Source organism: Lutjanus erythropterus, chromosome 1, assembly GCF_056507025.1.
Source record: "Lutjanus erythropterus isolate fLutEry1 chromosome 1, fLutEry1.hap2, whole genome shotgun sequence".
Lineage (NCBI taxonomy): Eukaryota > Metazoa > Chordata > Actinopteri > Lutjaniformes > Lutjanidae > Lutjanus > Lutjanus erythropterus.
Genome location: NC_139317.1, coordinates 40,497,906 through 40,519,416, shown reverse-complemented (window position 1 = coordinate 40,519,416; position 21,511 = coordinate 40,497,906). Strand labels below are relative to the sequence as shown.

General features: G+C 39.6%; 1 protein-coding gene across 1 annotated transcript in view; it reads left to right on the top strand.

Moving 5' to 3' along the window:
- akap13a (A-kinase anchoring protein 13a) overlaps positions 1-21,511 on the top strand; it is a 152,210-nt gene that overhangs the window by 30,240 nt on the left and 100,459 nt on the right. The window contains exons 3-5 of the mRNA XM_084721804.1: positions 5,784-5,937; positions 12,011-12,183; positions 12,748-12,919. Of these exons, the coding sequence (XP_084577930.1) occupies positions 5,784-5,937; positions 12,011-12,183; positions 12,748-12,919 (499 nt within the window). The remainder of the gene's footprint in view (positions 1-5,783; positions 5,938-12,010; positions 12,184-12,747; positions 12,920-21,511) is intronic.

Below are 21,511 nucleotides of genomic sequence, written 5' to 3'. Positions count from 1 at the left end.
ACTAACTGTAGTTTTTCACAAAGTGGCAAGCGTCACTCCATTCTTTCTTGTAACCAGTTTACCTGTTTACCTGTGGAATCTTCCAAACAGGTGTTTTTTTTGAGCATTCAATAACTTAATTCCCAGTCTTAAAGGCTGTTGAATATCTTGTCTTAGTACTGTATTGAATTGAATATATGTCCAAAAGGATTTGCAAATCATTGCACTCTGTTTTCCCTACAGTGTCCCAACTCTTTTGGAATCTTGGTTGTAGAAAGGTAGACTTATTGTGTGTATAGTAATTAATGCTGAGAAAAACTCTCAGAGGTACCATGGGATGTCTTGACAATTAGTTTGGGTGCTGAAGTGGAGCAAACTTCCACATTGTGCTGCCTACAGTCAGATATCCAGCCAGGGGCATAAACATTCATTTAAACTGTAAAATAAGTTTGAAAATCATCATTAAAAGCAGCTTTGCTGAGAGTTCATAACAATATGTGTGTGTGTGTGTGTGTGTGTGTGTGTGTGTGTGTGTGTGTGTGTGTGTGTGTGTGTGTGTGTGTGTGTGACGGCCTAAAGTCTGCCTTACCTGGACCGTTGAACCCGGTACAGTTGCAGGATGTGAGGAAAAGGCTCCCTCACACATGCATATTTAAAAAGAGGGGGCTGGGCTCATAGCCTCCAGCTGTTCTTTTGATGTTGCCTGTTCCCTGTTGAAGCTCCATGATTAGCAGGTCAATACCCCAGCAGGTCACTTTGTTAAGTACTTATTACCAGCAGAGAGCACAGTCATATGGTGACGCTGAAAGACTTCCATTAGTGCATGATGCCACACAGATCTAAAACTGTTGGCTTTTCTTCTGAATTAAGCAGGACACATGAGAGTCACTTGAATTTTTTTTCCTGTTTTTAATTTTAGTTATTATTAGGTTCATCGCCAGCAGTGTTAGTTTCAATTTGTGTGCGTGTTTGTTTGCATGTTTTGCAAAAGTGGCTGTGTGCAGCTGTGTTTCCTGCCGTCTCCAGCAGATGTTTCCCATCTCTGTTTCTCCACCTCCACCCCCTGCCATCACATTTGCCTCCAAAAGGACTGACAATGGTCCTATTCAGTTTCTCCTCTGTTCTGCTCTTAAGTCTCACTCAATGATTGCAAGGGTAAAAAGCAACAGGAGAATATTACGTAGACATGCTTTAACAAATTTAATCTTTATTCATCTCAGTTTGAAAAAAAAGTAGCCTATGATGTTGTTTGTGATGGTCGGATATTAATTTTGAGAAAACAAAAGACCACTGTGGTTCCGTCAGAAATCATCTGAGCAGCTGATGCACCAAATTCAGCAGGTTGTTATTGCGACTGAGGTGATTTGCCGGCGGCCTTCAGCAGTAGAGAGAACACTGTTTTTCCCTCTGCTTTTCTTTTTGTTCCTACTGAGGATGTGGACCTTATTTCTCACTAATACATTTTCATTTTCACACAAAGTGCAAACTCACAAAATCCACTGAGGTACCAATCCGTTCAGTATCACCAAACCCTAATTTCCAATCTGGGCTGTGGGATAAAAGATGAGTTTTTAATGGAGAGAATGTCATGCCTGCTGGCTTCCACCCTTCTACAACTCATTTACGCCGGTGCCTCTGCTCTGCTTGTTAAAGCTGACACTCTGTGCATAGCAAAGCCCGCATCCTTCATGCTGCAAGTCAATGTGTTTAGTCCCGGCTCTCAGAAGGTTACTGCAGGCTGTTTCTTTTCCTGTGGCCTCTGGGCTATGTGGTCGCCTTTGAACACATTTTTCCCCCTCACAGTTCTCAGCAGCAGCAGTGGCTTGCCAAACAGAGACATGCCAGTCCCAAAGCTGCTGGTTAGCCTCGCTGCTGTCAACCTGCTGATCCCCCCCCGCATGGAACAAGGCCCTGAGGCTAGCGCTTTATAAGCGAAGGAGGAAGAGCCTTTAACCCTGACAGTTGAGCTCTGCTCGACACCAGCCTTTACTCGGCCAGCACGTCAGGCTGTTCACGTTGCATCGGGCTGGTAAAAAGATTGCAACACTGGTCAGATTGACTGGGATGAAATGTCCCATTATCCCTCCTCGGTGTCAACAAGCTGCAGTCCTCCAGTGGAAAACAGCTAATTTTGAACAATATCCCTATTTTTTGTTGCTTCTCCTCCTCCTCAGTCTGTCCTCAGTTGACACCACATCATTCCCCCCAACGCCTCAGCCACAACATAGCCAATTGTCATTTTAGAAAATAGAAGACCACACAATGAACAGTGTTGAGAAGGTTACTTTTGAAATATAATAGGCTACAGATTACTAGTTACCCTGTTAAAATGTAATAAGTAATATAATTACTTTAATACCCTTATTAATGCCATGTAACTCATCACATTTGATACTTTTTGATTACTTTTCTAACAAATGTTTTGAACTGGTCAATAAAACCAAAAGGTCTTAAAAACATAAATTTAAACCAGGCAGTGCAAACCTTCCAGCACAACTTTATTTTGGATGACTAATCATGGTTACTTTATTAACTTTGTCTTAGGGAAAATATTGTTAAATTTCCAGTATTGAATGGTGTTCTTGTCCAGTGGCATGGACACCATCCTTGACATGGTTAGCTGGTTGCAGACTCAGGTTCCCAAGAGCATTGTGCATTGACTTGATAGGTGCAAATTCAAACAAGAGAACCAGTCAAAAACAATGCACAAATTTTGGGTGCATTCTGCTCGATGAATAGATCCTCTCTAGATGTAGAAAAAGCTCCTTGTAAGCCATCATTACCTTGATGGCATTGCACTAAAATTCTATATGCCCCAGCAGCTTAATGTTGACCCTCGTTACCCAGAAACAGGCCAAAAGAAGCCATATCTCTTCCTCAGTAATTGTGACAAATTGCAATTACATTAATTTTCTAACTTGATTACATGTAATTCATTACTCCTCAACACTGACAATGAACTATCCATAACTGTTTAGTAAATGGAATACAACTGATATCAGATCTATACATGAATATACATTCTATACATTGATTTGATTGATTTTTTAAAATAGGACTTAAATTCACAAATAACAGATTGTTTACTAAACCCTGTCTCCTTAGTCACTGTTGCTATACCTGGCAAGTTTTCTGTCCAGTTTGCTTCTACTTTGTATGTTGTGACTGTTATGGACCTCAGCACCAAGGCAAATTCCTTGTACATGAAAACCTACTTGGTAAAACACCTTCCTGATTTCTCATTTTGTTCTTGCACAGCTCATATGCAGTTTACAGTAAGAACTGTGGCAAATTTACCTCTCAGAATTCTTAATGAAGTTTGAAAAAATGCGTCATTGTTTTCAGACACAGGCAGGCAAAATAATCTTATCATTTCTATCAGATGACCACTGATTTTACTGCCTGTTTAATGTTTTAAATTGACTTTTTTTTTACATGACAATCCTATGTTAAATATGCATTTAATGTCTACAGGTAAATCAACTGTATTTATCACATACACTGTCATACAAGTACAACATATAGTGAAATGAGTTCTCTGCATTTGACTCATCTGAAGTATTAGGATGCAGTGGGCAGCCACTGTGCAGCGCCTGGGGACCAACTCTAGTTCTAAATCAGTGCCTTGGGCAAAGGATCTGACAGGAGAAATTAACCTTGCATATTTTTGATGTTGATGTTTTTCATGGTGGAGGAAACCCACACAAACTTTTGAAGAGAACATGAAGTTGCATGTCCCAGGCAAAAACATCCTCATCAGAGCTGCTAACGTTGCCTACACTCTGACAGCTTTCACGACCAACCTGCACACGGTGCAGAAATACTACACGTGATTAAGCTGCGTTAGTTGATACAAAGCACAGAGGCTGATAATTATGTGGCCTCCTCCTTTGCGAAATAGTTTTGTCATCCTCCTTCTCCTCCTCTGCGGTCTGAACCTGACAGAGCTCGCCTTCTGAGTTGGCAGAAAGTCAAGCTGCTCCTCCATGTTTGAGCACTGCCTGCTGCCTCCCAGTTTGTTTGTTAATGATGTGATGTGTAGCATTTCAGCATCAATAAATCATTACCATATTAACTTTGAGGGATTGATGTGATTGTTGTTAACAAGTGTAATGCTGAGAAGACAGAAGTTTGCACTGCAGACCTGTTAAGATTTGGTACCCAGATATCTAATCTGTAACAAGGATCGTAGTTCCCGCCTGGCATCAGCATTTGTCTTTAATGCATCTAAAGTGACCAGCTGTGATTGGATTTTACTCTCCTGATCGCTTTTGATTTTATCTACGGGAGACTGATAAACATGCACATTTAAGCTCAGCTATACAAGAGGAGTTAGACTAGAATTACTTTTGTTTAGATCAGAAGTACTTCTTGCCTTAGTTCTCAGCTTCAACACTTTGATTGTTAGAGTTTTGGGTTTTTTACTAAGTTTAGTTTAGTTAGTGCTCCACACTGTCGTGACTGTATTAAATTATCTCAGGAATGCATTTGTGTTCTTAAGCGTTGTACACACTGTAATGTGTAATTGGACACACACATCTCTGGCTAGCTCCAAATTTGACTTGATAATTGTAATCAGAATACATTCTCACTACATTTACACATCTGAGCAGCTGCTCTGTTTTATTCATTGCTTTTACTTTCTTTCTTCTTGTCTGTGTTTGGTATTTGTTTTGTGCCTCTGTCCCCAGTTGTTTATTTGTAATGTTTGATTTAATTGTCAACCTTGTAATGTTTTGTCTTTGGTATTTTTAACATTGCCTGTTTTTTATCGATGGAAAGCGTCTTGTGATTTTGTATCTGTTAAAGGTGCTATAGAAAATAAACTTAGTTAATCACATTTGTTTGAGCTGTCTGCTTGATTTTGGATGAGCAGAGATGCACTTTAGCACATAGTGTGAGCAGAAATGTGTCTTAATTAAGTCTGGATAGAAAATGAGCTTCTTTTATATAATCAGGCACCATTTTACTCCAGTGACGCTGTTATGACTGCAGAGGTTCAGCTTTTCACCAGATTGCCTGGTCAAAATAAAGAGATGTTATATTAGATATTTTGAAGCACATGTTGCACCAAAACAGTATAACAGTCAGACTCACAACAGTCAGTAATTTCCTCCTCTTTTTCACATCTCCATGCTGGCAACCGCTGTGGACAGCTGTGGACAGGGGGGGCTTTTAAAACTTAACACAAATGTCCAATTGGGGGACGCCCTTGTAGCTCAGTTGGTCCTCTGCAGCGGCCGTGGGTGTTATTTTGCTGCATGTTGTCCGCCCACTCTCTCTCCCTGTTTACTGGCCTAAGTTCAGCTGCCCTATCAAAAAAAAAAGCATGAAAGCCCCCAAAAACAAGTTTAACAAAACAAGTGCCCACTTGGACTCTAGCATGAGCTGATCGGATTTTGGTGATCATAAGTCAAGGTCACTGAAATGCATTTTTAGTCACACATATCTAATAGGATAATATGATGAGGTGATGATATTTTATGTCCAAAAGGTCAAAGGTCAACTGCTGTAAAAATAGTCTCTAAGCAAAGACAGCATGTTTCTCATTGACAGTTATTCACTGGAATCATAACATACACTTAAGACATTTTATTAAATCCCACCAGAGTTTTTATTACATATTAGTCTGGACACACATGGATGCAAACTGCAAGGTGTCTCATTGGCAGAGGCATAAAACTGCCAGGCAGTAATTCTAGTTATGAGTTTTATGCAAACTTTCTCTAAAGATGTGTTTTTTTTCTTGCTCTGTTTCTTTTCTATCTTCCCTCCCCTCCCTGTCTATCTGTCTCCCTGTGCAGGGGCGGTGTGTTATCACGGTGCAGCTCACTGATGAAGAGCTGGCTGCAGATGAGGAGGGCGTGGACTACTTCCTGCTGTTTGCTGGCAGCACACAGAGGCACCTGACCAGCACCCTAAGGAGCAATCATGACACCTTGCACGCGCTGTGTCCCGGTAAGCCAACCCACCCACAATGCCTTGCAGCTTCCCTTTTACGTCTTAATGTACCTGTGGGAAGGCAGCTCCACCTACAGTGTTCAGTATGTTAAATCTGTTTTAAATTCTGCTCTCATGTTCGTCTGTGTTAACAGATAACACAATCCTTGTCGCTGATACCCTTTAGATTACCCAGATTAGAGCTGGTAAATAAAAACAAACTGAAATGAAGTTTTTGTGAAAGTAGCAACATGGAAGACTTTTATGTTTTAGGTCAAAATGCAGTCAGAGTGCTCTAAAAAATAATCACTGAAAATGAAAACAGTCTGTTGGTTAATCCTCTCCAGCCACCATGTGCTATTACCCAAATTAACATTAAGAGGCGCTAAAGCCTGACAATTTTTTTTAAGACAGGGTTGTTGTTATTCTGCCCTCACATTACACAGAAAGCGTGGGGTAGTCAGGAGCTCTTATAGCAGTGGAAGAAAGTAATAAATGATTAATCATCCAATACCACTGTCCTCGTTTTTAAACTAATGTTGTGATTTGGGAGAGAGAAATCACCTCATTTTACTTTTCCTAGAGCCTCGCTCATTCATCACTCCTCTTGGAGAACAGCCCACTCATTCTATTTGCAAAATTGAATGCATTTAGCCAGTGCTGAAGTCAGAGATACTTCTCCCTGTGATGTGAATGAGTAAGAACAGACAGCATGGAAATCAAGGGTCACTGTACACAGAAAATAGGTGGTAAAACTACACGATACTTGTGACCCTGTTGTTTGCACTGATGGGAGCAATATGTTTGGGGAAGAGCTCAGTGTTTTCCTCAGGGAAGAAAAGAAGGGAGAGCATGTTAAACTGCGTTATCTTGTTAAGAGCTCGGGTGAATTACAGCATCTGAGGGGGGTCAGAAGAGGTGTTACTCTCTACTAACAGATTAGCTTTGCTTCACTGCTCCTTCCAATCAGCAAGGACTCCAAGGACTGGTCCTGTGACCAAGCAGAAGGTCGTGGGATAGAATTCCCAGGTGGCCTGGGAAAGAGGCTGCAGATACACTGAATCAGTACTTTGGCTTGGATTGAGGTGCTCTTTAGCAAGGCATTTGAGCCTTAAAGGGAAAATTCACCACTTTTGATGTGGATGTGCAATCAGTGATGGTACATTTAGTCAATTGGAGCAATAAATTGTTCAAGGAAGCCGAGTTCTCCTGCTTGTAGAGCATGCCGGCGGTACCTACATATACCAGGATGCATTGCCTGTGAGCTTTTGACGCCCACACCCATGTTGCTGTGTATCACCACCCTAACTTATAGCCATTACTTTGTTGGCCAAAAATAGCGTTAGGTGACAAAAATATTCATTTGGCATGCCCCCTGGCTACCCAGAGGCAGAGAGTGGAAATCCAAGCAGAAGTAGAGCTGCAGGGATGATGTGTTTTTGTAGGCTAACATGGAAATTAGCATCACCATGGTTCCGTCCACAAAAGGTCAATGGGATTTTTCCATTGGCTTTTGAATCAGTGCAGAGACCAAGCTCAATGGCAAACAAAAGTTTATGATACTTACACGTTTTGTTCAGCAAGACAGTCTTCACCAACAAACATCACTTTATGATATTTTAAACATAAATGCAGTTGCTACAAGTAAAAAGCTATAACTGCACTACAGCCACTGTATTTTCGTTTATCCATTTCTGATGTCTTCTCTGACATGTAAAAGCTTCAAAATTCTCAAGTAGATACATATTATAGAACAAAACATAAAACTGTCTTAATGTACCAAAAACTACCAAAAAAAAAAAAACCTGTGGGCCGAATCTGACCCTTTAACAGCCTCAATCTGGCCCTTGGATTTTATAAATAAGAAAAAAAGTATACAGTTGTGATTTTATTTAAAAAGGCTAAAGTTAGAAGTTAAAGTTAACGGGTGTTTACGCTGTTTATAAGAGGATCATCATTGGCTAATGGCATCATAGGCTAATCAGCTCTTTCATTGGTTACGCCACATTGGTTGAGACACTTCATTTTAAAAAGTTCTATTTTAGCTGAGAGAATTTAGGAGAGTCAGACTGAATGAACAAAGATGTTAAATGCAAGGCTGTGTTCATTAAAACAGTGAGCTACTTTTAATTTAGGATTACAAAGATGCATTATTTCCTGTACTTTTATACATCTTCTTTTCCAATTGTTAAAACTAATAAGGTAGAGATAATGATAAAATGTGTGCTTTTGCATTATTTTGTGCATTTTATAAATTTTACAGATTTTACACACGCCTAACCTTACAGGTTAGACATTGGAACTGTTAACCTCAAGTCTCTTAGCACTTTCCTTTTTTCAAATCAATCATGACTGTGACAACACTGGATGCAGGAAGAACAACAGATTTTGCAGCTGGAGAATTCAGCTTTGTCAGTCAGTATAGCACGCACTGAGGAATTCATTGCTTCAGTTGACTACATTACCGTCAACACTGATTGGACATATACATAAAAAAAACGCAGCGCATTTTCCCTTTAATATTCAAGCGGAGCTAGCAAGTGACCAACTGATTAGATGTAGTGACAAACAACACTGACACGGAGTAAATGAAAGACTGTGTGTGTGTTGAATAAATGGATCTGATATGGTATCGTGTTCCAGATGCAGAGGGTGCTATCAGGGGTCAGATCCAGCTGATTTCCTTTCAGAGAGCAGAATGACAAGGAGTCGTGCATCCACAGCGTTTGAGTTGGCATTTGTGGAGGAAGTAAATTGATGCAGAAGGCTGTGTAACGCCCTGTAAATTAGAAGCAGGGATGTCAGCACTGCATGCATTTACAAGGCAGCCATGTAGAGCCTTTATTCCCTGTTAGCTGTGTTTTAACATTGGTTAGTATCTTACTGAATTTTAAACAAACATCGTCAAACTCTGGTCAACAAATCATATGGCTCCTACTATAAAATATACAGTAAAATAAATACAAATAAAATAAAAACACACAAATCAAATGCATATTCCTATGTTTATATGCACAATAATCTAATTTACAAGCAACAGATTTATTCGCAGGCACATAAAGAGTGTGTGTGTGTGTGTATTATGTACATCTGTCCACATTTACAGTGTATTCCTGGTAGGCTCTCTACTTTGCTACATATTTTTCAGTCCTGTCCACAGAGCTGAAAGAAATTTTTTCGTATGCCAACTCTGTGAACCATCATGAAACGAGGGCTCACCTGAGTTCCTCCAGTTTCTTATTATAATTTGCTTTCCCCACCATTACACTGGTCTGAGTAAAGTCCATGGCCCCACAGTGAGATGTCATTTGTGGATCACTGAGAACATATAGCCTCGAGCTCAGCTCAAAGTTGGTCTGGATTAAGTTTTTTTTTGATCAGAGTAGGTGAAGAAGAATCCCTTCAGAGCTGCAGCACTTCCAGCAGTCAGCCCCGTCCTTCAGCCTATATAGTCTGGAGGGGGCCCAATAAAAACAAAAATCTTCAATTGGATTAATCTAATTTTGATGTCTCTTGACACCTTCGTAATGTTTTCACATGCATGATCTCACTCTTTCTCTGAGTTCAGATCTGCTGTCCAAGTTAATTTCAGAGCAGCTGGAAAACCATAGCATAATAAATAGATGCCTCATAACTCAGACCCATTAGCTTTGTAGTGGAAGATCTGACTGTAGAGGTGGGATTCCTTTCCCGACCACGTAGACTAGCAGGTGTCAGAGTTGCAGATACATTGACAAACCCCCTCTGGGTAGATTGTATTCATTAACCAACCTCTTAAATTACTTCTCCCTTATGGAGGCCTTAGGGTTGGGTTTACAACTGGCCACTGTCAGCTCATCATCTGACAACTGCATAAACTCACAAAGTGTCAAGAAAGAAACTATTCTTAAAGTACAAACACAAGTGTACATCTTGTGTCAGTACCATTAGACTAGGAAAAGGAGTGTTAACCAGTTTGTACCTTATTCCAAATACAGGATTCATTCAAGATAAACATTCAGATGATAAACTTTAGAAAGCTTCTTCCATACTTTGTATTTGTTCAACTCAAAACTCATTTGCTTACATTTTTAATTAATTTGTCAGTAGGTTGCATTTGACTTGTGACTGCACTCAATCAGTTTGAGTGAGATGGATTGAAACAAATGTTTCATTAAATAAAAAATAATCAGATTTATTGGTATTTACTAGCTATGATTTAAGGCAGCAGTGCACGTCTGGACTGTATAGTGGCTGATTATTGGAAATGATTGGTTCTTATTGTACAATTTTTGATGTCAGATTACAAAAATATGGTAGGTAACCTTGAGTTAATCGTCTGCTCTGAGTTGTGGCTGTGTAATCGTTTCATTTCCTCATCCTGATAAACCTGAATGAAAATGAATTAAATGAATTTAGGCAAACAAATTTGCTCTTTGAAAGAACATCACAGACTCACTGTTCATTTATGATTCTCAGCAACTAAGCGCTTAGAAATAAATTTCTGCAGCCAGTCTAGTTTACTTTGGGAGGTGGATGATAGAAAGTGCGAAAGTTTTCCTGCTGAGAGATATTAAGATTTTATTGTCACAAGTCTCCATCATTTGACACTAATAGTACTTCAACATATAGCTACTTAACCATACAGTTGAATTAAATTAATGAACCCAATGATATTTCTTTTAAAATTTCTTTTTAAAAAGAAACAGAAGTCCAACCATTTTCCCATTTTTTGGGCAAATTTCATTAATGAGCTGTGGGCTTTTTTCACAGCAGATGTTTTGACTTGTCGTAGTAGGAAAAGCACAGATGTTACTAATAACAAAAGCGATGCCTTTGTGTCCCACTAAGCTGTCACAGTGTGACAGTGAGCCAGCACAATGCCAGGGCCTTGAAACTGAAGCAGCTAGCAGTTAAATAGAATTTCACCATTAATTTTATTGTGTACACCTACTTATCATCGTGTGCCATGTCAAAAAGGTGAAAATGGTTTGTGAATCTGATTCATTTGAGAATGGTGAAAACAGTGTGTTGGATGAATCCTGTTGGATTTAACACGGCTATCAAGTTATTTACAGTAATTAGCTATCATCCGCTTGGTTTAGTATTTATTTTGCTTCATAATTGCTGTTTTTCACGTCACAACTATTAGTACATGTAATACCACAGTGAGTTCTTTTATGTAGTATGGGCCACCAGGGACGGTTGTAACACACTCAGTTCCTCCAATCAGAAACAAGCTGGAGTGATGACACTTAGCCTCCTCAGGCTCAGTAGGATTCATTATGCCTGTGGAACAGGAGCAGGATCATTTCACCTCAGCAGAAGTTTTCAAGAAAAAAAAAGATTTTGAAGTATAAATGTTACTGGGTGGATATTGGATGTGCAGTATTTTTCTTCTGCTGTCTGAAGTTTAAATGGCTGTGAAATTATACCATCTAATATTCAGTGCCATACCATGAGATAGATGCCTAGTCTTCTTCAAAAATAGAAACAGACTATTGCTTTGAATGCAGATTATTCCTAACACCTAAAAGAATTTGAACCATATACAAAAAATATGAAGTAACAGTATTAGATACTAAAGCAGTAATGTGATTACTTTGATTTGTGCTTTTATTTAAGATACAGAGGGTGTTCTTTCAGTATTACAGTGACAATCAGTCCCTCAGTCCCCATCCTTTACAATGCAGTCTATGACTTATTAAGGAAAATGTAAAAAATATTACAATTACTCCTGCTCTTCTCTACTGATTTTGCCATTATTGTTGTGATACTTTCTTTGACTTACTGTGTTGTTGCTATGACTGCAGTGTTGCTGCAGTCCACAAAAACTAGCTAATAATGGCCAATGTTCAAAGAACCAAGGAACAAAGCAAATCATTTATGTCTAAAACACACTCAACTTTATGACAGGCACTTTTTAAAAACATGGGGGATTTAGTCATGTACGCAGACACACTGATAACATAGAAAATATTTGTTTGTATTTGTGTTGTGAAATATGTTTTGAACCTACAGCATATTAATCATATTCTCTGTCCTCTTGTTTCTCCTGTCTTCTCCCTTGTCACCCTCTCTTTTTATCTCCCCTCCTTGTATCCTCTTGTAGCTCATGACTGTTGCGAGGTGGTGTTGGTCACCTTGTGTTCAGTCAGCCGATGTGTCCCCGAGGACCCAGAGGACCCCGAGAACGCGAAGCCATGTCTGGGTCGCGTGGCTCCATTGGCCGAGCATCGATTCAACTTTGTTCAGGATTTGGCTTTTGACATGGCCCAGTTCCTGGTGAGCAGCAAAACCAGTCATTTAATTTCTGAGTGAGCGGTAAAACAACTTCTAAAACTGAGACAGAAGAGGAGAAAATGTGGTTACCATTGGTTACAAATGATACAGCAGCAATGTGGGCAAAGTGACAGAAAGACAAAAGATTGCTATGTTATTGTTTCTTCCCTGTCGAGGCTTGATGTCTCACAGTCCTCGGTATTCAATTAATGATTCTTTTAAGCACAATTTATCATTGCATAGAAATTTAATATAGAATTTGCTCTGCTGAGGAGGAGGACTAGATAATGTAACTGTCTGGAGCACTCAGACTTAAAGCTTATAATGTAACATTTTTCCACTTCTTTAATCTGAATATGATTTGTTTTTGTCAACAGTGCAGCCCCAAATTGAGCTTAGTACTGAGAGATGCATGTGGATGTGTCTTCCTGCATTTACATCTTACATTTTAGGCATTTGGTTAATGCTCTTATGCTGAGCGTCTTAAAGCGAGTGCTTCCAGTAGACTAAGCCTGAGCTCCTCCTCTGTAAAAACTTGACTCATGTTTGTAATCACCCTCCACACAGGTGAGCACGGCGGGCCGGCCTGACGGCCTCGACGGGGCGCTGCTGTTGGATGAGTGTCAGATTCCCCTGCAGGAGTGTGAACGTCTGGACGAGAGCCTGGCGCTGGCCCTTCATCACCTCACGCTGCCTCCGGGATGGAGCTTACTGGGGAGAAAACTAACCAACAGCACAGGTGAGACTGGAGGCAGTGCTTTGGTCACGTACTGTGTAATTTTCTCGTACAACAAAAACGTCAGACAGAATGTCTCTGACAGTGTTGTGCGCGTTCACACTTAAGAAGAACTAACTCAAAGTTCAGTTCACAGTCCCAAAAATGAACTAGTTCACATTAATTTTTTGCTTTTTTTGGGTTTGTTGTTGTTATTGTTTTACATTTACACTGATTTGAAATAGAACTTCTTCCTACCAGGGACACTAAAGTCTACAAAAAGATGTTATACTACATGGTGTGCAACATTCATGTTTTTATATTTATTTTAATTGTGAAATTACTTTTAACACAATTCAAATAATTAAAATCTTAGAACAGGAGCCTAGTCTTCTGCAAAAAGAGAGACAGACTTTGCAGACAATGCCTGACATCTAGAGTAATTCAAACCACATACAAAAAAAATCTTCAGTAGCATTACTGGATACTAATATAACATTTTTTTCAGTGTTTAAACTGTCCCCAAACACTGTAATAATTGTCCCCACCAAGTGGGCAATGGTAACACTCTGACTTCTTGCATGAAATTTAATATTGCAGTTTTTACATGTTTCCAGTAGTAGTCTGTGAGTTATGATGGAAAATTTTCAAAAGCATTATTCTGACAAAGTTTCTCATCACAATGATTAACAGGATCTTCTTTTTTCCATCATATTGGCTGAAATGGGCTTCTGTAGATCCAGGCGTTTGGAGATGGATCTGTTATCTGTTTGTTTCTCACTGTTAGCAGACTGCAGTCTGCAGTGCTGTTCATACACTTCACTGATACACCACAGAATTATTGAGATGCATGAGGCTTTGTGATCAAAGAAAGTTTATATATCATGTCATCACTTCTGTCAATATTTGTGCACACTCTCTCTCTGTGCTGAGATCACTTTTTTTCATTCAGCTGATCATCTGAATGCTGTTAGCTCACTTAGAAATGAATGACACCCACGTTCATTAATTGCAGACTGATTCTTTCAGTTCATCGTTCATCAAAAATATGAGCTTGTTCAATGAACACTGCCCTTTTAGCGTGTTTGTGCACAACACTGTTCTCTGATGCAGGAACATGTTGACAGATTGTGCTTGTACAGCATACAATGACACACATGGCATCTCTTTTTGTGTGTTTTTGTCTTTGTGTCACATGCAATATCTGTCACAGTGCTGGCCACATATCAGTGGAGCTGGGAAGATTGATCTCCCTCAGCGTTGTGTTGTATTTATGTCTATCCTTTGCAAATGTTTAACTTGTAGACAAATCTGGCAGCTGATTTATTTGATGCACTCTCGGGCACCGCTGTCACTGCTGTGGTGGAACTGAACACGTTTCTTGCTGACATTTGGGTTAATCACGGTCGGCAGCCACGCCTTCTGACAGATGAAGGTAGTGTGTGTGATTGTGGAAGTTGCTCTAGTCTGAAATTGGTCATGACACAGGCTTGAGGAAAAACATAACCTTAAGATACTGCTCCTGTCCAGCTTCCACAGTCTGGATGTGAAAGTGGTGTGTGGAGGAAGTTCGCTAACTAAACCCTGCAGAAATGACTTACAAGCTCATGATTTAAAACATTCAATTCCCTGCATTGTAATCACATGAAGCGTGTCATTAATAAAAACTGGAAACACATGCTACTCTAGAAGTGCAATTTCATCCAGGTAACATAGTATGATACTAGCCAGAGATTCATTAGATACTAGCTAGCCATTGGCACAGATTGCTCGGTCTTAACCAGCTCCTGGTCGGTACTTTGTCAGGAAGGTGCCCAGAATGTGATTGAAACCTGAGGCTTTATTGGAGATTTATGAAAGTAAAATTGATTTCATGGAGCAGAGGCTTATGGCTTCTATTTTAAAAGTCTCAATTTGTTCTTGGAGCAGCTGATAACAGCAGAGCCGAGACAAGACAACCAGCCGTCTGTTAGAACTGAACTACTTTTCATTGAAAAATTGAAGTCATGATGTTTGATGACTATATTTTCAATATATAACCAATCTTCTGGACAGATTTCCCGGCAAAGGTGCTGAAAAAACGCACATCATAGTATTACCTTAAGCAGCATTTAAAGCAGATGTTACAAAGCGCTTTAACAGACAGATCAAATGAGCAGGATACCCAGGAGGCAATGTGACAACACCGAGGCAAAACAATGAGGCCAAACACAAGCAGTACAAAAGCTAAAATAGTAAAAATAAGACACATGCAAAAGACACTAAAACATAGGAATAAGACATGACAGTGAAAGAGAGAATAACAGGAAGACAAGAAAAACAATCAGATCTCGTATAGTCAATATGAATAAATAAAGGAATGAAATTAATAATAAGAAGACACCACATGATGTCAATATAAACACTAATAAAAGAATAAAAAGATTAAAATGGTTTAAAATTGGCACATTACAGTGTTTTGAGCAGGTTTACAAATGAGGTGCCACCACAGCAATAGTGGGTTGTCTACTTCCACCCACAACCTGGATTCATTTACTGACTCATAGTAGACTCTAACGTTGTAGGGCAGAGTCTGACTCATTCAAAACACAGGCCACGTAAACTGAAGCCAGATTCATGTGCCAACACACCTAAAGTATGTGAACATTTCAGGGCAATAAATGCTTCAGCTATGCTTATTTTCTTGAAACATTTAATGACTGATGAAGCACTTAGTTCTGACAAGCCACCAGAGGCCAAAGAGATGTCTTCAGTATTCTTGCTTGAAGAGAATTTATAGCTCTTACAGCATAACTATAGAGCTCATGCATCTAACTACTTTACAAGACTGATTCTGAAAAAGTTTAGATGCTGTATAAAATGTAAATAAGAACAGAATGGAATGATCTGCAAATGCTTCTTGACGTGTACTCGATTGAATACAGTCCAAAGACAAGCTATTTATAATGATCGGACTGGATTGTTTCAATGATAAAACTTCACTGTTTTTTTATTGTTTTGTTCTGTTTTCAATTGAACGTAAATTGAGAAGGACTTGCAAATCGCTGCATTCTGTTTTCATTTATGTTTTGCACGGTGTCCTGACTTTTTTGGATTCAGGGTTGTAAAAGTTAAGGCTACAGCTGTCATCATGATACCACGCAGAGACCGAAAGAACTGTGAATGATCAGCTGTGGCTGCTTTTGGGTTCTCCCCCACGTTGCTGATGCCAGCAGAGATTGCTGATAGTGAAGATAAGAAACCAAGTTAAAGAAGAGTTATCTGGCGCCTTTCAGTAACGTAGCAAATGCACGTCTACTGCAAAACTTGTGCTCGACATGATCACTGCTGTCTCTGTCACAGTGAGAGAAGGAATGCAAACAAGGTGGTTGCATAGCAGTCGTCTTCTAATAATCAGTAATGAGACAATGGTATCCAGATCTAAAAATAAATGACTTTTTATATGGTTCTGCTTGCAGCCAATCACTAAGTGCTCTCAAAAAGAACAACCTTCGAAAAAAGGAATCACATGAAGTACTCCATTGGTGTCGCTGTCATTTTAAGGGTACTGCTATTGTAATTTTTTTCTAAACAATACCCATAATTGAATCAACTCGTGCCAAGAGATTCCCACCCCCTAGACTTGTGGTGGTGATATCAGGTGAAATCCAATGCAGATTATAAATCCAAACCTAGCTTTTGTGGAAACTGTAGCCCAGGAACAAACTTCTCAGGTATCAGAGGTACAGAAGCAAATAATTGCATTTGTGAAACTGTAATCAGCATCACATTTTTACCTAATAATTGACACCTCTCTGCAGTTACCCAACAGAAGGCTGATATCAATGTGGACTTTAGTTGGAAGCTTATATTAAGACAAAGACATGAACATGAGAACATGACCCTACATGGACTTAAATCTGACCCTGGTGTTCGTGTGATCAAACAGAGCAGAGAGCGTCTCTGTGCTGCAGCCCGGCCAAACAGCAGTTTTGTTGTGAGAAATAGCTACGTCAGTGCAAACAAACCTATGTTTTTTTAAATTAAAATTAAAGTGCCAATTTTCTCCAGCCATTGACTCTGATGACTTTAATCAGTTAAAGGAAGCCAAACGAGCTGATGTGGATGATAAACTCTGCGAGGTAATTGCTCTCTGTGAAGCAGCATAAACAAGACTTTTGGGAGTAGTTAGAGCGCGGCCTCTGCCTCTGGCTATTGTTGAGATAATAGCTTTATGCTTTAACTTAGACTTGGATATTAGAGCAAACCGGCAGAAGCAGCAGGATCTCTGACAAAAAATGAAGACTCAGTAAATGTATATTGAAAGTCGGCACACTCCGTCAGATGTTTTATTCATTATTGGTTTGAAGCCTGAAAAGAAAAGTCATCAAATCAAATTTTCAGTAATGACCTCCCCGCCGATTAGATAACATCTGCTTGTTACTGTTGTGATAAGTGTTGAAGCTTTTTAGAGATGGACACACACACACAGAGCCTTCTTTTTTTTTTTTTGGCATTGCAGTCAGTTGTCATGTTGTTGACGTTGAAGGCGTCCTCCCGCTGCGGTGAGTGATGTGTGCTCTAATAAGCTCTGCTTCTCAATATGTCACCATTTCAATACAAGATGCTCAGCCGCACTGAACTGCGGGGAGGAAGGAGAACTGCAACGCTGCTCCTCATTTATCAGATCTGTCGGATGATGGATGGCAGCGGACTATAGGTGGAGGTGACGGCAGTTTATCTCAGTCATCCTTCGCGCCGTGGACACACAGCAGTCACTGATCTCGCAGTAGCCGGCCATTTGTTGTCCTCGGGGGAAATTCACCTCACCTGAAAGAACTGTGCGCATCAATGAAAATGGTGAACAACGCCCAACTAATTTACTGGTGTTGAACGGTTTACAGCAATCAGTGTCATATTATTTGTAGCCTGTGGTTTATCAATCAATACATTTCAGTAACTGATGTAGTGATCTGCAGCCTGAACAAATACAAATCTATCCTTTTCATTTACAATATGTGGTGCACTCAGCAGCAAGTTTGACATACAGGACATTTAGCATTTTAAGACACTTACTTGGTAGTTTTACAAAAAAAACCAAACAGCTTTTAACCACACATGTTGTGGGTGATGGTTATTTTTACATTTATAATTGTTTACATAATTCATCCATGAGACAAAGCCATGCTAGCAGTTGTAAGGCACAAGTATGCATTGTGCTAAATGCTAATACCATCATTAGCATTTATGTTTAACAGCTAGTTACCACTATACATAATTTGACACAGCTCAGGCTTGAATGTCATATTTTTGCAGGTATTTGGTCAAAAACAGAGGTGGAGTGCTATTTGTGTAAGTGCTGGAGTGCACCTAAGTTTACATCCATCAGTCAGCCATAACTGACCACACAATCAAACGTTAGACTGACCTTGTGAATCATTTCATCACGTTGACAACATTACGCCGCAGTCAGTCCACATGAGCTCTAGCTCTTTCTCTGTCTCACACTCTGCTGCGAGCTGCAGTTCTGCATCACACTTTTCTCGTCAGTTAAACGTCAGTATGACAGATTTGTCCAATCCAGGGTGCATTAGCAGCATGCAAAGTGCTTACTGCCTGTTGAAAACAAAAAGACAAGGAAATGTGCTCCGTCTGAGCAGGGTTGTATGCTTCAGTGATGATTTGATTTTCAAACACTTAAACAACTTATTATGCAAACTGTACATATTCTGTTTCCTCAAAAAAAAACAACTTTGGTCATAAACCAAAGACAAGTGAAAACTTTAAGCTGATGATGGCACTGGATGAAAAATGAGTTCACCAGAATTATTAAAACTCACTCTGTAGGGATCATATATGAATCTTTTCACTAAATTTCATCTCAGCCACTTTTCCCAAAAATGAAAAGAATCGACCTCATGGTGCTGCTTGAGGAATAGTCAGGGGATCACCAAAGCTGGTAAGATTCGTTCTCTGAGCGCCAGATTTCATGGCAACCCACTTCATATTTTTGATATATTTCAGTCTGGACCAGAGTGATTGACTGACTGATCAACTAATCTTATCATCCCTAAAATTTCATCACTAGTGTGGCTAAAAATTCAGAACATTTGCTTCTTCAATTTGAGAATTTTCTACTTTCCTCTTTTTAATTTAAATGTGCAAGGATGGTCACTTAAGTTCACCTTGAGCTCAGAAAACATAAGATTTTTTATTCTTGCATTTTTTTTTACACAAAATCATTCATGAATCAAAAATGATTTATTCATAATGAAAATAATTATTGTGGTGGTAGTTAGAATTTTGACAAAGAAAAAGTGTTTGACCACTGCCAGTGAAGCTAATGAGTATTCAGCTAGTTAGCAGCACTGAAGCTGTTTTTGTGACCCAGCATATTGTCAAGCCACATTGTGGTGGTCATTCTTGCTCTGCAGCAAATAGCTGTAAATACATGTTTGTCCCAGCTGACCCTCCCAGATGCCACAGAACAGAAATGTCATGGATGTCATGGCAGCCAGTTTTGAGGAACCACCATCAAACCCAGCAGTAAAGCATTTCCTGCTGCTGTTTGGCACCTCGCATTCCAGCCCGGCCCAGCTCGGCCAAGTGGAGCATTAAATATGACCAATTAGCCTGAAATTCATCAGGGCAGCCTGGTTCAGACTGGCACGCGGTAAATGGAGTGAAACCTCTCAGCAGCAGACACAACCAGCATTGTAAATGTCGGTGTTTTGTGCCCTTTTCTCTGATCTGTTGCAGTTTTCAGTGCTTTGTTTTTCTGTCTTTACCAGCTGATTTTATCTTACTGTTGCACTCTGCACAAGGCCCAGTAAACAAAGTCCTAGAAGAAATCACAGATGAGTTGCAATATAGAACTGCTTGTCTGTGTCTTACTGAAAAACCATGGATTTTCCCTGTCTGGTTTGTGTATGGACACTGGATGATGAAAATCCTCTATTCAAGGCAGTGACAAATGAAAGCTAAAGAATAAAACACAACCTTTCTAATAACAGTGAAGAAACACTCTGTCCACAGAAATCTGGACTCAGCAACAGTACCGTGGACATTTTATCTTTCTCGTTCCTTTAGTTTCTGCTGTTATAAATAACCACAGACCAGCTGGTTTGATAAACCTGAGCGCTCTGTGTGCAGCGTCCTGACTCTGCATTACAAGACATCTGGCTGCTGAAGTGGATATTTTTCAAACCCCACACCACTGAACTCCCTAACATCTACAGTTGTGTTTTAATTTAACAGTTTTAAAGAACCAAGATATAAAAATTACACATCCCAAAATTAGTACTGCTGCCTAAATAGCAATTTTGGAGCCGCAGATGGTATATTTAATCGTTAGAAATCGTGCTTATTATACAATCTGTGGTTGAAGGAAGTTGTTTCACCCTGCTCCCTCCTCCTTAGACCAGAGGAAGCTCAGACAGGCTGCAGGAACGCTGCAGGAGTGCAAGACACAAGCAACATTGTAATCTAACAAGCAATGATAACTCCTACACTGTAAGTTGATCAGCTGGTTATAACTCTGTCAGTGTAAAATTAAGCCCTATTTTCCTGAAGACAAAAGCACACTGCTCTGAAAATACAGTCTGATTGGAGTTCATGACTACCTGCCGTACTGCCTGCTAGACTCCATTAACATATTCCTCTATTTAACTGTTAAAAACATGTACTCCCTATAAAAGATTATTCATGATTTCTTACAACTCATAGTTATACATTTGGGGAACATTCAGCCTTGATTTAAACTCTAATTAATGTGAAACAGGCAAATAGTTACAAAAGTTAAAGTCCAGAATTGAAATTTCAAAGGATGACACCATGGTTATAGCGTTATTGTCAGAGAAGCCAGTATTTCAACTTAGTTTCCTTAATCTCTTATGACATCATGGTCATTTTATGATTTCTTACAGCAAATTTATTACAGATTTCTCCTTTAGCCTATTAATGTTTTTATTTCTCTCCAGTGATCTGTATATTCCATCCTTTCGTGTAAAATGACCATTTATTGAACCCCAGGACTCACTTTCCATCTCTTTAAACAAGCTTTAAATAAGCTTACCCCTTCTGAATTGACAATAAATTTGCCAGTGGCCGAAAAGTGAAAGATATGAATAATAACAGAAAAGATTGGCCAAGTGTAGACAGAGAAATATTTTAATAATCTCTCCCAGTGAATGCAGAGAAAGATTTAATTGGACAGATTGAAGTTGAGATGAGAATATCTCTGGAACAGACACTCATCCTGGCTGTAATACTAAAGGGAGCCTATCTGGGTACGTGTTGCTCTAGCAGAAAGATGGACGTCTGTGTGTGTGAGAGAGAGAGAGAGAGAGAGAGAGAGAGAGAGAGTGTGTGTGTGTGTGTGTGTGTGTGTGTGTGTGTGTGTGTGTGTGTGTGTGTGTGTGTTTGTGTCTGTCCATGAATCTCCATTATTGTCTTGGTGGCTGTGTAAAGGGGCGGGTTTCAGTGTTTGATGGTGTTATTAGGAGTTCGATTGATATATGAGTCCAATAATGGACTTAAATTAAAAGTGGGAGTCAGGTGCACTTAGTGCTGCTCACCTCTGCTAAATTAAATGGCGTAGTTTGATTTAGTAACATGCATCATTATTGTTGTTGCTGC